This window comes from Lampris incognitus, chromosome 16 (assembly GCF_029633865.1).
Source record: "Lampris incognitus isolate fLamInc1 chromosome 16, fLamInc1.hap2, whole genome shotgun sequence".
Classification (NCBI taxonomy): Eukaryota; Metazoa; Chordata; class Actinopteri; order Lampriformes; family Lampridae; genus Lampris; species Lampris incognitus.
In genome coordinates this window covers 22,826,445-22,839,412 of record NC_079226.1, presented here as the reverse complement: position 1 = coordinate 22,839,412, position 12,968 = coordinate 22,826,445, and the positions used below count along the sequence as shown (strand labels likewise).

Below are 12,968 nucleotides of genomic sequence, written 5' to 3'. Positions count from 1 at the left end.
TTCGTTCCATGAAATGGAATAACCAGGCAAAGTCGGGCAAAAAAAATATCATTGCTCACTTGTTTAACATCTTCTCAGATTTCGGACCCCCCCCCCTTTTTCTCCCCAATTGTATCCAGCCAATTACCTCACTCTTCCGAGCCATCCCGATCTCTGTTCAACCCCCTCTGCCGATCCAGGGAGGGCTGCAGACTACCACATGCCTCCTCTAATACATGTGGAGTCACCAACCACTTCTTTTCACCTGACAGTTAGGAGTTTCGCGAGGGAGACGTAGCACGTGGGAGGATCACGCTATTACTCCCAGTCCCCCCTCGAACAGGCGTCCCGACTGACCAGAGGAGGCGCTAGTGCAGTGACCAGGACACATACCCACATCCAGCTTCCCACCTGCAGACACAGCCAATTGTGTCTGTAGGGACGCCCGGCCAAGCCGAAGGTAACACGGGGATTCAAACCGGCAATCTCCATGTTGGTAGGCAATGGAATAGACCACCATGCCACCCGGACGCCCTAACATTTTCTTAAATAATAATGGGAGGTCTGGATGAAGAGGAGGAGGAAAGATAAAAGATAAGCTACAAGTAGTGAGACAGTTGAGAAGGTGTTCATGTAAAACTGGGTGCAACTCAATCACAGGACAATGTTCCACATGAATTGAGTGCAGCTACTTTGGTCCCAGGGGAGGACAGAGCATCACATTAAAATCTACACCATAATGTACACAAAACTGACCTACAACAAAGTCTTTAACATTACAGAAGTAAGATTTCGATATCTTTACAGTAAATTAAGTCCTGATTGTGCAATCCAGCTATGGAACAGGCCTGATGATAATGAGTTCACCTTGGATCTCATCTTTCTTGAAGACCCTGAAAAGTCTGGTGGCCATGAAGCCAAACTCCCTCTCACAGGCATCTGAGAGGGTGGCGATCATTTCTGCCATGGAGGTCTCCCCTCCAACGCTGGACAGGCGGTTGTAATCCGTGAACAGAAACCTTGTACGAAACATGGCAGGTGGCCAGGTTAAAACGGTGAGAGAAAACCGATGCATTATCTAGGTAAAATACACACCCGTTTCCAGCAGCCAACTGGCAGTTTGGCTTTTTGCTTTTATGATATTGTTAACTGATCTCTCAAGAGTAAAACCATCTTTGCATTCTCTGGTTGGAGTATAAAGGTCATCCAGCTAAAGCGCGGCACCCCTAAAGCAAGTTAGGAGTAAGTACCTTGCTAACAAATAGTTTTGAGACGTTTGGCTACACAGGGAAATCACATTTCACAAACCACAATCCTGCTGCCCTTTTAGTGCTATTTTATCTAGTTTGGATAACTTGATCTAAATAAAACTCTGAATCTAATTTCACTTGGCACTCAAATTTATATGGCGCTGTAACTGTTGCAGCTGTGTGTGTGTGTGTGTGTGTGTGTGTATGTGTCACAGTTACCTGACAGGCAGGGCACGGGTGGTCTGCTCAGGAAGCTCAGGGGGGTTGACAAACATCAATTTAAGCAGCAGCTCCAAGTAGCCGACCTGGCGAGCCAGACGGGTGCTGATGACCCAGGCCCAGTTCCAGTTCTCCCCCTCACGACGGCCTCCAAAGTACACCAACACTGGAGGGAGGGAAAAAAGAAAGAGGAAAGGAAAGGCAAACAGAGGTGTTGGCTTATGAGAAAGTTATATGCTGTGATTCCGCTACCCCGACTCAACCTGACTACTTATTTTTAGTCCTCTGTTTAACTGCACAGCTTGACTGTACAGCAAACATTTGAGTTATTTCAAAAATAAACAAAAAAATAAAGACTTAGTACGTAATAGCTTTGCAGAGTACTCGCGCATTCGAGTTCTTGAGCAGTTACATCAATTCTCGAGTTTCTACTAGGGCTTGAGACTAACGTCGCCCCGGGGACGACAGAAAATCTTCCCTGGGACACCTCCAGGATGAAACGGAATTTATTTACAGTTTGCTATTTATTTATTTTAAACTATCACTTAGCAAATGACAAGTTGAACAGAGCACCGACTACAGCGGCGCGTGTCTTCTCATGCTGTTACTATAGTTACTATTACTGGCTAGCTACTCTGCGTGAGACCTGACATGTACCTGTGGTACTGGTCTATCCATCCCCTCAGTCACAAACGGCTTGCTTGCAAGACCTCGCAAATATGTTGCTCTGCTTAAACAAATCACAGATCCAGCACCAAGAGGGCACTGCCATCGCCTTCATCAAACCCGAGCAGGCCTACAAACCTCGAGTCTAAGGTAAGGACACATTTAAATGGATGTATTTTTTATTAGTCAGTGGAATGAAACAGCCTGGCTAACTAGCTAGCTAACTTTAGCTGTGCGTTCTGATTAATAGCTGATAGGTTGCGGGTGATGAAATAATACATCATTAATAAAGAAAATATCAATTACATTCTCTTAAATGTGAGGATAGCAGAGAGCAGAGCACACACAAACACACACACACACACACACACACACACACACCAGGTGGTATTCTGGACACAGTGAATGAAACACACTGATATGTAGGCTAATAGTTCAATTTCTCTGTGTGACTTTTTTCTATAGGGCTAGCAATAATAATATTCCATAATGATTCTTGTGAAATCTTTCCACCTGGGAGCATTTTGACCAAATCATATCAATTAATTTTCTACTTCTCCACCGAAACAAGGAAGCTCTGTCTATGAAACAAAATGCAAAAGAAAATGTCTCCCTGAATGGATCCTTATCATGATGTGCTCCAATGTTCTTGCAAAATTTTGTTTTTGGCGAGAAACTTGAAATAAACACAGCTGTTTGAAGGAGACATTTGTTGACATTTTCACAGCAATAAAAATAAATATTAGAGAGGGAATTATAACCTGTTTTAAGTTAAAAAGAAGTCAGCTGGTGGAAGGGCCTTTTCCTATCGGGTCCCATTTTTGTGGAATAACCTGCCTGCTGCCATCAGACAATCAGAGTCTGTTGAGTCCTTTAAATCCAAACTTAAAAGTCGACTTTTTGCCTCAGCCTACATTAGTTGCCTTTAAGTTGAGTGCTTCACAACCTGTACTGCATGGTGGATCAGTTTCTGTCTCAATTAATTTGCCAAACATTGTTCTGTTATCAATAACAATAATAATAATAGATGTTCTGCCAATGAGATTATAGCGTATCAATTATTGACTATTGCAAACTGTTCTCTTCTCTCACGTCTTTTCTCTCTCTCTGAATGATGTCTTCCCCTTTCTCTTTTTCTGTGTGTGAATGGTGTCATGTGAGTCTCCCTTGCGTGCACGTGCAGTCTGTCCGCTGAGGTCTCCATGGTGATGGTGGTCGCCACCTGGACGATGCTTGGTATCCCTCTCATCACATTTTAATTTTATATATCTTATAAATCCATATACTTTTGTTATCCTGTTTCAATGTTATATCCTTCTCTCACGACAATGTGTGACTAATTTTGTTTTGTTTTTTTACATGGTGATGCTGGTCGCGTGGCTTGGGTCCTGGGCTGTTCAGGTGGCGCCTGGACGCTGCTTGGCATCCTGCTCATCATATTCTTCATATATTTTATAATTCCATTATAATTCTGTTATCCTCTTTCAATGTTGTATTCTGTAAATTGTGTAAACACGACATCCATTGCATGTTGTCCGTCTTGGTAGAGAGATCCCTCCTCTGTCGCTCTCCCTGAGGTTTCTTCCTATTTTTTCTCCCTGTTAAAGGTTTTTTTTTTTTAGGGAGTTGTTCCTTATCCGATGCTAGGGTCTAAGGACAGGATGTTGTGTTGCTGTAAAGCCCCTTGAAGCAAATTTGTAATTTGTGATATTGGGCTATACAAATAAAATTAACTTAACTTGACTTGATTTATAATACATAATTAAAACTACTAATGTCAAGATTTTTTTAATCAAAGCAATTATTTAAATAAAAGTACAATCATTTATTTCCTAATCAATTGAATAGTGTGTTTTTATGCAAATTACCACTATAGATGACAATAACTAAGCAAAAAGACAACATTTAGAATTTGGGTTGGTTTACACTGACTTTGGGATGGTTCAATTTTTTTTTTTGACAGTTACGGGACGGTGGTGAAAAAAGTTAGTCTGGAGCCCTGGTCTCTACATTAACATAACGTACTCATTAATAGCATGATGCTAGATCTCACGTGCACTGTTTCCAGCCCTTGGTAAACAAGAGGAAGGACAGCAACAGAAGAAAAGGGTAAATCAATTCTTTCAAAGTTCATTGATAAAACAGAAAATGGCTCACAAACAACCTGCAAATTTATGCAAGATGACTCTGAAATATCATAACAATACTAGTCTGATGCTCTCTTTCCCAACTGTCGTTATGATGAAATAAACATGCAACAATTGTGAAAACTGTGGACGGCTTTCTCAAGGATGGCACTAACATCAAGTCTGTCATATAATTTATAATAGACTAGGCTACTACACTGATGCAGCTAAGCAAATGACTGTTGTTAACAAATAGATTCAAGTCAGGCGTCCAGGTGGTATGGTGGTCTATTCCGCTGCCTACCAACACAGGGATCGCCGGATCGAGTCCCCGTGTTACATCCGGCTTGGTCAGGCGTCCCTACAGACACAACTGGCCGTGTCTGCGGGTGGGAAGCCGGATGTGGCTATGTGTCCTGGTCACTACACTAGCACCTCCTCTGGTCAATCAGGGCGCCTGTTTGGGGGGAAGGGGGAACTGGGGGGAATAGCATGATCCTCCCACACGCTACGTCCCCATGGCAAAACTCCTCACTGTCAGGTAAAAAGAAGCAGCTGGCGACTCCACATGTATCGGAGGAGGCATGTGGTAGTCTGCAGTCCGCCCCAGATCGGCAGAAGGGGTGGAGCAGCGACTGGGACGGCTTGAAAGAATGGGGTAATTGGCCAAGTACAATTGGGAAGAAAAAGGTGAGAAAATCAAAAAAAAAAAAAAGATGCAAGCAAATATAACTAATTTCATTTTTAAGTCAGTTAGGCTTATAAATGACCAGGTTTCACCGAATTTACAAAAAAAAAACCCAGCTGCTATATGTAAACACAATAAGAGCACTTAGGGAAAAATCCAACTTTCTTGACTGAACTTTCTATCTTGGGTTACTGTAGAATGTTGGTAACAACAATGTTAAAATATGTTAAAATATCGTCAGTGTCCTCCATACTTCACCATTGCGTAAGGTAAGACCAAGTGTTATCTTCATATCATATCATTAATTTTATGCTTTGCTCTATGTGCTGAGACCAACCCTATCACAGTTGTATAGTGTTAATTGACATCTCTTAAAAGTCTTAAAAGGGCCCCGCTGCGACTACTCGAGAACTCGAGTTTTTCAGGAAAGGAGTACTTGAGTTGTAAAACTCTGCACTCGTGCAACCCCTAGTAAGTAAAGATGTATGTGAGAAAAGCAGATTTATGTAGTCAGTGCCTTAAGTCATCAGTTTTGAAACTGGCTGTCTAATGGCACCATCTAGTGAGCAGAACAGTCAGCAAAGAGAAAAGTTCACATCATACGAAGGAGAAATTTGTCATCTTCTGCAGATTATTTCTGGTCACCACTGCTGTAGCTCCGCATCATCTACACGCTCTTTAGGTGGCTGAGCAGAGTTGGGCACAGTAGAGAGTAAAGAGACCGCCCTTCAACCGTAAAACTGGGTTGAAGCCCTGATTTTTGGCAAGCAATCCCCAAAATCCTGAGCTGTCCATCAACAGGATACTAATTCTCAAATCAGCTCCTAAAGGTTCCTGCTTCCTAGCCTGTGGTGGGAGTAAGGCAGGGAAGACAACTTTCCTATGGCTAACACTTAAGTATTGAACATCACAATACAATATAGTGTGTGCTCTCACCAAAGAAGATGTAGAGCAGGGCGAGGAGGCTCAGGGAGACAGCTATAGCCAGTTTGGGGTCCACTGTGAAGCCCAGGATCACAGCCACAGAGCCACACAGCAGCAAGGTCAGGAAGACCACCAGCCAGGAGAACTGGAACAGTGGCTCTATCTGCTGGCCAGCGAACGTCTTCATCTCATCTGAGGTGGGAGAGGACAAAACAGGAGTAGAAGGGGAGGTAGGAACCAGGACATGATTAAAGTTCTTAAACATTTTTAACTCTGACATGGGGGGAGATTAAAATGTAATATGAGGTAAAGTAAGAATCTCAGAATCTGAAGCAGATAAGCAGATGATTATATTTTCTAAGAAAACCAAATAAACAATTTGATGGCCTTGTAATTCAATAATGATGAGCAGCTTCCTCCAACTGATTTCAGCAGCACTGTAATATACACTTGTGTATCAGATGGTTTAATGCGCTGGGCTTTCTTACCCTCCAGTTTCTTAAGCAGGAAGGACTTGCCGCTGCCCCACTGGGCATACAGGCCCACACAGATGGGTGGCTGCATGGTGGGCTCACTCAAAATGTCAGCAAGGGCACTGCTATACAGGTCATAACCCAACATGTCCCCATCTGACTCAGAGGGGGAAAGGTGCTCTGGAAGAGAGAGAAAGAAAGATAGTGTTAAAAAGTAAGGGAAGGAGAGAATCAATGCGATGGTAGGAGAGACCATGGCATAGAGAGGGAAAATGAAAAATAAGAAAAGAATGAAAGTCTAACAACTTATTCTGTTCCATTTCAGAGTGAAAGACAACAGGCTCTGAACTCATTATTCTTAGATAAAAATGATTGATAAGGCAAAGGGTCTCACTGGCTCCAAATATCTGTGTAAGGATGCTCTTCTGATGGGTGCAGTCGATGTTGTATGGCGTCTCTCCGGCCTTGTTGGGCCGGTACAGCAGGCGGCCATCTTTAGGGTTCCTAAGTAGCAGCTCAGCCAGCTTGCGGCTTCGCCCTCGGATGGCGATGTGAAGAGGTGTGTCTCCTTTCTGAGGAATGAGGAGAAGTAAGAAAAGATTGATTTTTGTCTTACTGACAAATTTATCTGCCTATAAGCCATCGTCAAACCTGCAGTGTGGAAGTTTTATCTTTCCCTTCTGGCAGTGAGAGTAATTACTTCTCTTCTTTCAGTGCTCTCCAATGAAGAAAAGCAAGACCAATGGTTATCCATGTTTGTCCTCACTGTCGATCGCTTTCTTTTTTTGACTTTAATCCTTCCCTGAATGACAAGTTTCTTTTTTCTCTGGAGCATCAGAAACTTTTCTTGGACGTTTCTTGTGTTTTTCCACCATAGCTTCCAAGCCCAGAAGCTTTCTGTCAGAAAGCTCTAAGGGCAAGCCAATTAGAGGCATGAGAACGCTTTCGTCACATGGAAGTTCAGTTCTGGCAAAGCAATCATTGCTGTTTGATGTAAAACGTATCACTACGCATCACCTCCAGTGCACCAGTGCAGGAATGCAGCAGGGGAATGTTGCCACAGACACCAGATTTAAAACTCTGGTATACTGTGAAATACAGAGATTTCCCTGACATTGTGAACTTGCTTGGCAAGGGCTTGACCATCACAAACATTCATTTGTATGTAAAAGTCCCACATTCTAGCTTTAAAAGACAAAACAAAATGAAAAGGGACTTGGAAAATAAGTGTGTGTATCCCTTCAACTTTGCCCGGAGAAATAAAATCCTAATTTTTGTGTGATACAGGCGGATGTCTCCCCACCTGCCGCCCAATGACTGCTGCGATAGGCTCCAGCATCCCCGCGACCCTATGAGCAGGATAAGCGGTTTGGATAATGGATGGGTGGACATAGCAAACCAATTGAGGTAAAGAGTCAAAACATTAGATGTGTTGAACAATGTTCGATTATGCATAAGGAATTTCCTTTTTTACCATGTGTTTCAGCATTACAAACATCTACCAGTTCATTATTTTGCTGTATCCAACTGAAACCTGTCAGTCTTCCTAACCTTTAACTGATAATGACATGACAGTTGAATGAAACCAAAAGGACCTAGAACAAAACTATAGCTGTGGTGGGTTTTTTCTGTTCATGTATATGTTGTGAATAAGTACCTTGTCCACAGCAGACACCTTAGCCCCTTTATCCAGTAGCAGTTCCACTATTTCTATGTTTCGCATCTTGGTGGCTTTGATAAGTGGAGTCTCTGCCTCCTGATAAACACACATGCACAATTATGTAAGCACGCACGCACGCACGTGCACACACACACACACACACACACACACACACACACACACACACACACACACACACACACACACACACAGCCAGGGTTAATGCTCTGCCAGAATATTATTTACTCACAGCAAAGAGAAGTAGACTTGAACACCTTACTTAGTATAGCAGTAAAATAATTTTCTTTCAGTTCTAGTAAATAGCGGGCGCTCACTGCGTATTTAACCTAGGTAATAGTGTACACATTAACATTCAATAATGTGTGTACACAAGTGTACACATATTTATTAACATGCTGGGGGAAGACTTGGTAGAAATTTGAATGAAAACAAAGTGCTTTTTTTTCTGTTTAGTCCCCCCACCCCACCCACTGTGTGTTACATACCTTGGTGCAGCTCTCAGTGTCTGGATTACACTGTAGGATGTCTCTCACCATGGTGGCATTACCTTTCTCCACAGCCCAGTAGAGGGCAGTCTTTCCATCCTAATATACAGATGGGGCCAAATTTCAGTTTATTGCTTATGACACCAAACTGTGGTCATCAAAACCTTAGGTGGTTGGTTGTTTGAAATATATTCACAGTGTGCCAAACGTTTTGACAGGGCTAAGTTTTGGGCTGGAAAAACATAGCACATTTTATGCTGAACAATGTACGGTAAGATGAGCACTATGTTGTCAAGCTGTGGTTGTTTATGTAAACCATTTGCATGAAGTCCTCACCGAAGGCTGAAAGTTCACTCTACCAAAGGTTGAGAGACAAAATGGAGCAAAGTAAGCAAAGGTTAGGCCTGAGTGGTACGATAACGGTTGTAAAAGCCAAATAAGTGTAAAACGAGAGGGCCTCCAACTTGCCTTCAGGACATCAATACAATAAGCAAAGATAGTAGGGAAGGAGATCCTACCGGGCCCCTGACGTCAATATCAGCATATTTGTTCAGCAGGGCTCTGACTATCTCCACATGCCCTCCTCTCACTGCTCCAATCAGCACTGTCTCCCCACTCTGAGGGATAAGAGGTAGAAAAAAAGCAACAGATGCAGAGAGACAGAGTGAGAAAGGAAAAGAAAGATGAGCAGGCGAGACAGAGCGAGAGAGAGGGGTAGGGAGCGGCATGGACACAATTATAGAGCACTAAGCATGACTCAGTTGGTGTCAAGCTTCAGGGGTTATGGATGGGATGACCTCACCCTGTCTGGGTTGTTGACATAGGTGCCAGCGTCCAGCAGATCCTGGACAATCTCGGTGTGTCCTTCCTTGGCGGCGATAGCCAGTGCCGTGTTGCCATCCTTATCCTTCATGTTGACATTGGGGTTCCTCTTCAGCAGCTCCTTGACGACCTCTGTGAAGCCCCCCTTCACTGCCACAATCAGAGCTGTCATTGAGTTCTGAGACACAAAATGGGAACTCTTAATAAATAGTAGGAGCATCAATATGCACTGTAACAGTAATTCACATCGCTTGAGTTTGGCTGCACAACTAAGGGTTCCCACAAATTTACTACTTGAAAATCACAACTTTTTTCGGACTGCATTGCTTGGTTGGATCCTAAAAATGTAACTGGTTCAACATTATCCTCACAAAGCCTCATTAACCATTAATTAATAAGAACTGGGTTTTATTTCATTGGGTTTCCCAAGTTCTCGTGTATTCCAAGGGAGGCTGGGGACATGCAGTCTGAGTGGGCCATCATCAAAACCTCTATCACAGATGCGGCAGGCAGGAGCTGTGTTCATAAGGTCATCAGTGCCTGTCGAGGTGGCAACCTAAGAACCCACTGGTGGACATTGGCGGTGAGGGAAGCCGCCAGGCTGAAGAAGGAGGCCTTTCAGGCTTGGTTGGCCTAGGGGTCTCCTGAAGCAGCAGACAGGTACCAGGCAAGAAGGGCTGTGGCTTTGGCAGTCACAGAAGCAAAAACTCAGGTGTTGGATGAGTTTGGCGAGGCTATGGAGGAGGACGGTCGGTTGGCCTCAAGGCAGTTCTGGCAAACCATCCGGCGACTCAGGAAAGGGAAGCAAGGCTTGACTCAGGCTGTGTTCAGCCGGGGAGGGGAACTGTTGACTCGGACTGGGGATGTTGTTGAGCAGTGGAAAGAATACTTTGAGGAGCTCCTGAACCCGGCTAACACGTCCTCAGTGGAGGAGGTAGAGTCTGAAGACTCAAGGGAAGCCCCACCCATATCCCTGGCAGAGGTTTCTGAGGTAGTTAAGAAGCTCCTCGGTGGCAAGATGCTGGGTGTGGATGAGATTCGCCCTGAGATGCTGAAGGCTCTGGACATTTGTTGGGCTGTCTTGGCTGACAAGCCTCTTCAGTGTCACGTGGAGGTCAGGGACAGTACCTGTGGAGTGGCAGACTGGGGTGGTGGTTTCCATACTTAAAAAGGGGGACCGGGGGTGTGCTCCAATTATCAGGGCATCACATTGCTCAGCCTCCCTGGGAAAGTCTACTCTAGGGTGCTGGAAAGGAGGTTCCGACTGACTGTCGAACTTCGGATTCAGGAGGAACAATGCGGATTCCGTCCTGGCCGTGGAACAACGGACCAACTCTTTACCCTTGTGAAAGTGCTGAGGGGGGCATGGGAGTTTGACCAACCAGTCTACATGTGTTTTGTGGACTTGGAAAAGGCTTACGACCATGTACTCTGGGGCACTCTGTGGGGGGACTGCAGGAGTATGGGATACCGGGGCAATTGCTACAAGCCAGTCCTTGTATAACCAAAGTGAGAGCTGTGCCCGCATTCTAGGCACAAAGTCAAACACATTTTCGGTGGGTGTTGGACTCCGCCAAGGTTGTCCCTTGTCTCCGATTCTGTTTGTGATATTCATGGACAGGATCTCAAGGCGCAGCCCAGGTGAGGAGTGTGTCTGTTTTGGGAACCGCAGAATCGCATCTCTGCTCTTCGCAAATGATGTGGTTTTGTTGGCTTCATCGGAACGCGACCTCCAGCGCACACTGGGGCAGTTTACAGCTGAGTATGAAATGGCCAGGATGAGAGTCAGCACCTCCAGGTCTGAGACCATGGTTCTCTACCGGAAAATGGTAGATTGCTCCCTCTGGGTTGGGGATGAGTTGTTGCCTCAAGTGAAGGAGTTCAAGTATCTCGGGGTCTTGTTCATGACTGAGGGTACGTTGGAGCAGGAGACTTGACAGGTGGATTGGTGCAGCATCAGCAGTAATGCGGACGTTGTACCGGACCGTTGTGGTGAAAAGGGAGCTGAGCCGGAAAGCAAAGCTCTCAATTTACCCGTCAATCTTCATTCCAACCCTCACCTATGGTCATGAGCTTTGGGTAGTGATCGAAAGCGTGAGATCGCAGATACAAGCAGCTGAAATGAGTTTCCTCCGTAGGGTGTCTGGGCTCAGCCTTAGAGATAGGGTGAGAAGCTCGGACATCTGGAGGGAGCTTGGAGTAGAGCCGCTGCTCCTTCGCACTGAAAGGAGCCAGTTTAGGTGGTTCGCGCATCTGATTAGGATGCCTTCTGGGCACCTTCCTTTGGAGGTTTACCAGGCATGGCCAACTGGGAGGAGACCCCGGAGTAGACCCAGAACTCACTGAGGGACTACATGTCCAATCTGGCCTGGGAACACCTTGGGATCCCCCAGGAGGAGCTGGAGGGCATTGCTGGGGAGAGGGACATCTGGAGTGCCCAAGTTGGCTTGCTGCCACCGCGACCCAATCTCGGAGAAGCGGCTGAGGATGAATGAATTAATAATAAGAATTGGTCTCTTCCAGGGTTTTTATTTAACAATAGAAAACCTTTTCATGTTGTTTCATTTCTTTCTGCAGCTTGTAATTTTTTATATGATCTATGGAACCTAAAATAACTATTGGGACTGCAAGTAAAGGCACACTGACACAGATTATTATTCATTCAATCGTTTGACAATGGAAACAACACAATGATATGACTTGATATATAACTGAAACAATTTACTAATGAGTTGATTAATGTCAATTGGTCTTTGTCTGGGACAGTTATTTAAACCCTACACACGCTAACACGCTGAGTCTTTCTTTGTCTGGTACAGTTATTTAAACGCTACACAAGCGAACAAGCTGAGGAAGACAGGTGCCAAAGGGTTCTGTTTAGTGTACCGGCTATATTGTCATATAAATCAAGAAATTAAGTTTATAATTCTGTTCGTAGCCAGTGCTGTCAGTTTTTGTAGTTATATAATTCAGAATATGTATTTTGATATTTCAAGATATTGTGATCTCACATATTAATAATGGCAGGTCATCTTGATGATTTGAGGACCTTGACTATCTTTAACCAAGGCAAACAATTCAAATGAAAAGAAATTCAGGTGGGTGAATAAAATGCAAATTTTCAATCTTCACAACATTCCAATATTCTTTGATCACTAACTGTGAAAACTACAATTGCACTATACAATTAAGGAATTTCTACAGCCCTACCATCAATAAACAGGTCATGCAGAAAGTGGTAAATTGTGTGCTGTCTGAATACAAGAACTCACATTTGAGAGGTTAAGTTTGTGATGTCAGTTGTACATTAATACTGTATGCATCAATCTCTATTAAACACTATCAGAACGCTCTTGGTGTGTGCTGTTGGACAGCCCTAGTCACAGGAGATCTACTCACTGCTCCCTCCTGGTCCACATCAGCTCCATTGGCCAAAAGGTGTATCACGCTCTCATAGTGACCCTTCCTGGCCGCCCAGATCAACGGAGTGGTACCATACTGAGGAGGAAAGGGGGTGAGAGTGGAGGGAAGGGAAGGGAAGGGAAGGAAAGGGAAGGTAAGTGAAGGAAAGGGATGGGGATGGGATGGGATGGGATGGGAAGGGAAACAATGACCAAGCGTTTGAAAACTGCAGGTAGTGGACTAGGTAGAAAAA

The 12,968-nt window shown here is 44.4% G+C and overlaps 1 protein-coding gene across 1 annotated transcript in view; it reads right to left on the bottom strand.

Annotated features, from left to right (window-relative positions):
• kidins220a (kinase D-interacting substrate 220a) overlaps window positions 1-12,968 on the bottom strand; it is a 49,492-nt gene that overhangs the window by 27,982 nt on the left and 8,542 nt on the right. The window contains exons 7-16 of the mRNA XM_056295389.1: window positions 12,713-12,811; window positions 9,294-9,491; window positions 9,010-9,108; window positions 8,492-8,590; window positions 7,983-8,081; window positions 6,720-6,897; window positions 6,341-6,505; window positions 5,865-6,044; window positions 1,449-1,614; window positions 847-998 (exon numbers count right to left, since the gene is read on the bottom strand). Coding sequence (XP_056151364.1) covers window positions 847-998; window positions 1,449-1,614; window positions 5,865-6,044; window positions 6,341-6,505; window positions 6,720-6,897; window positions 7,983-8,081; window positions 8,492-8,590; window positions 9,010-9,108; window positions 9,294-9,491; window positions 12,713-12,811 — 1,435 coding nt within the window. The remainder of the gene's footprint in view (window positions 1-846; window positions 999-1,448; window positions 1,615-5,864; window positions 6,045-6,340; window positions 6,506-6,719; window positions 6,898-7,982; window positions 8,082-8,491; window positions 8,591-9,009; window positions 9,109-9,293; window positions 9,492-12,712; window positions 12,812-12,968) is intronic.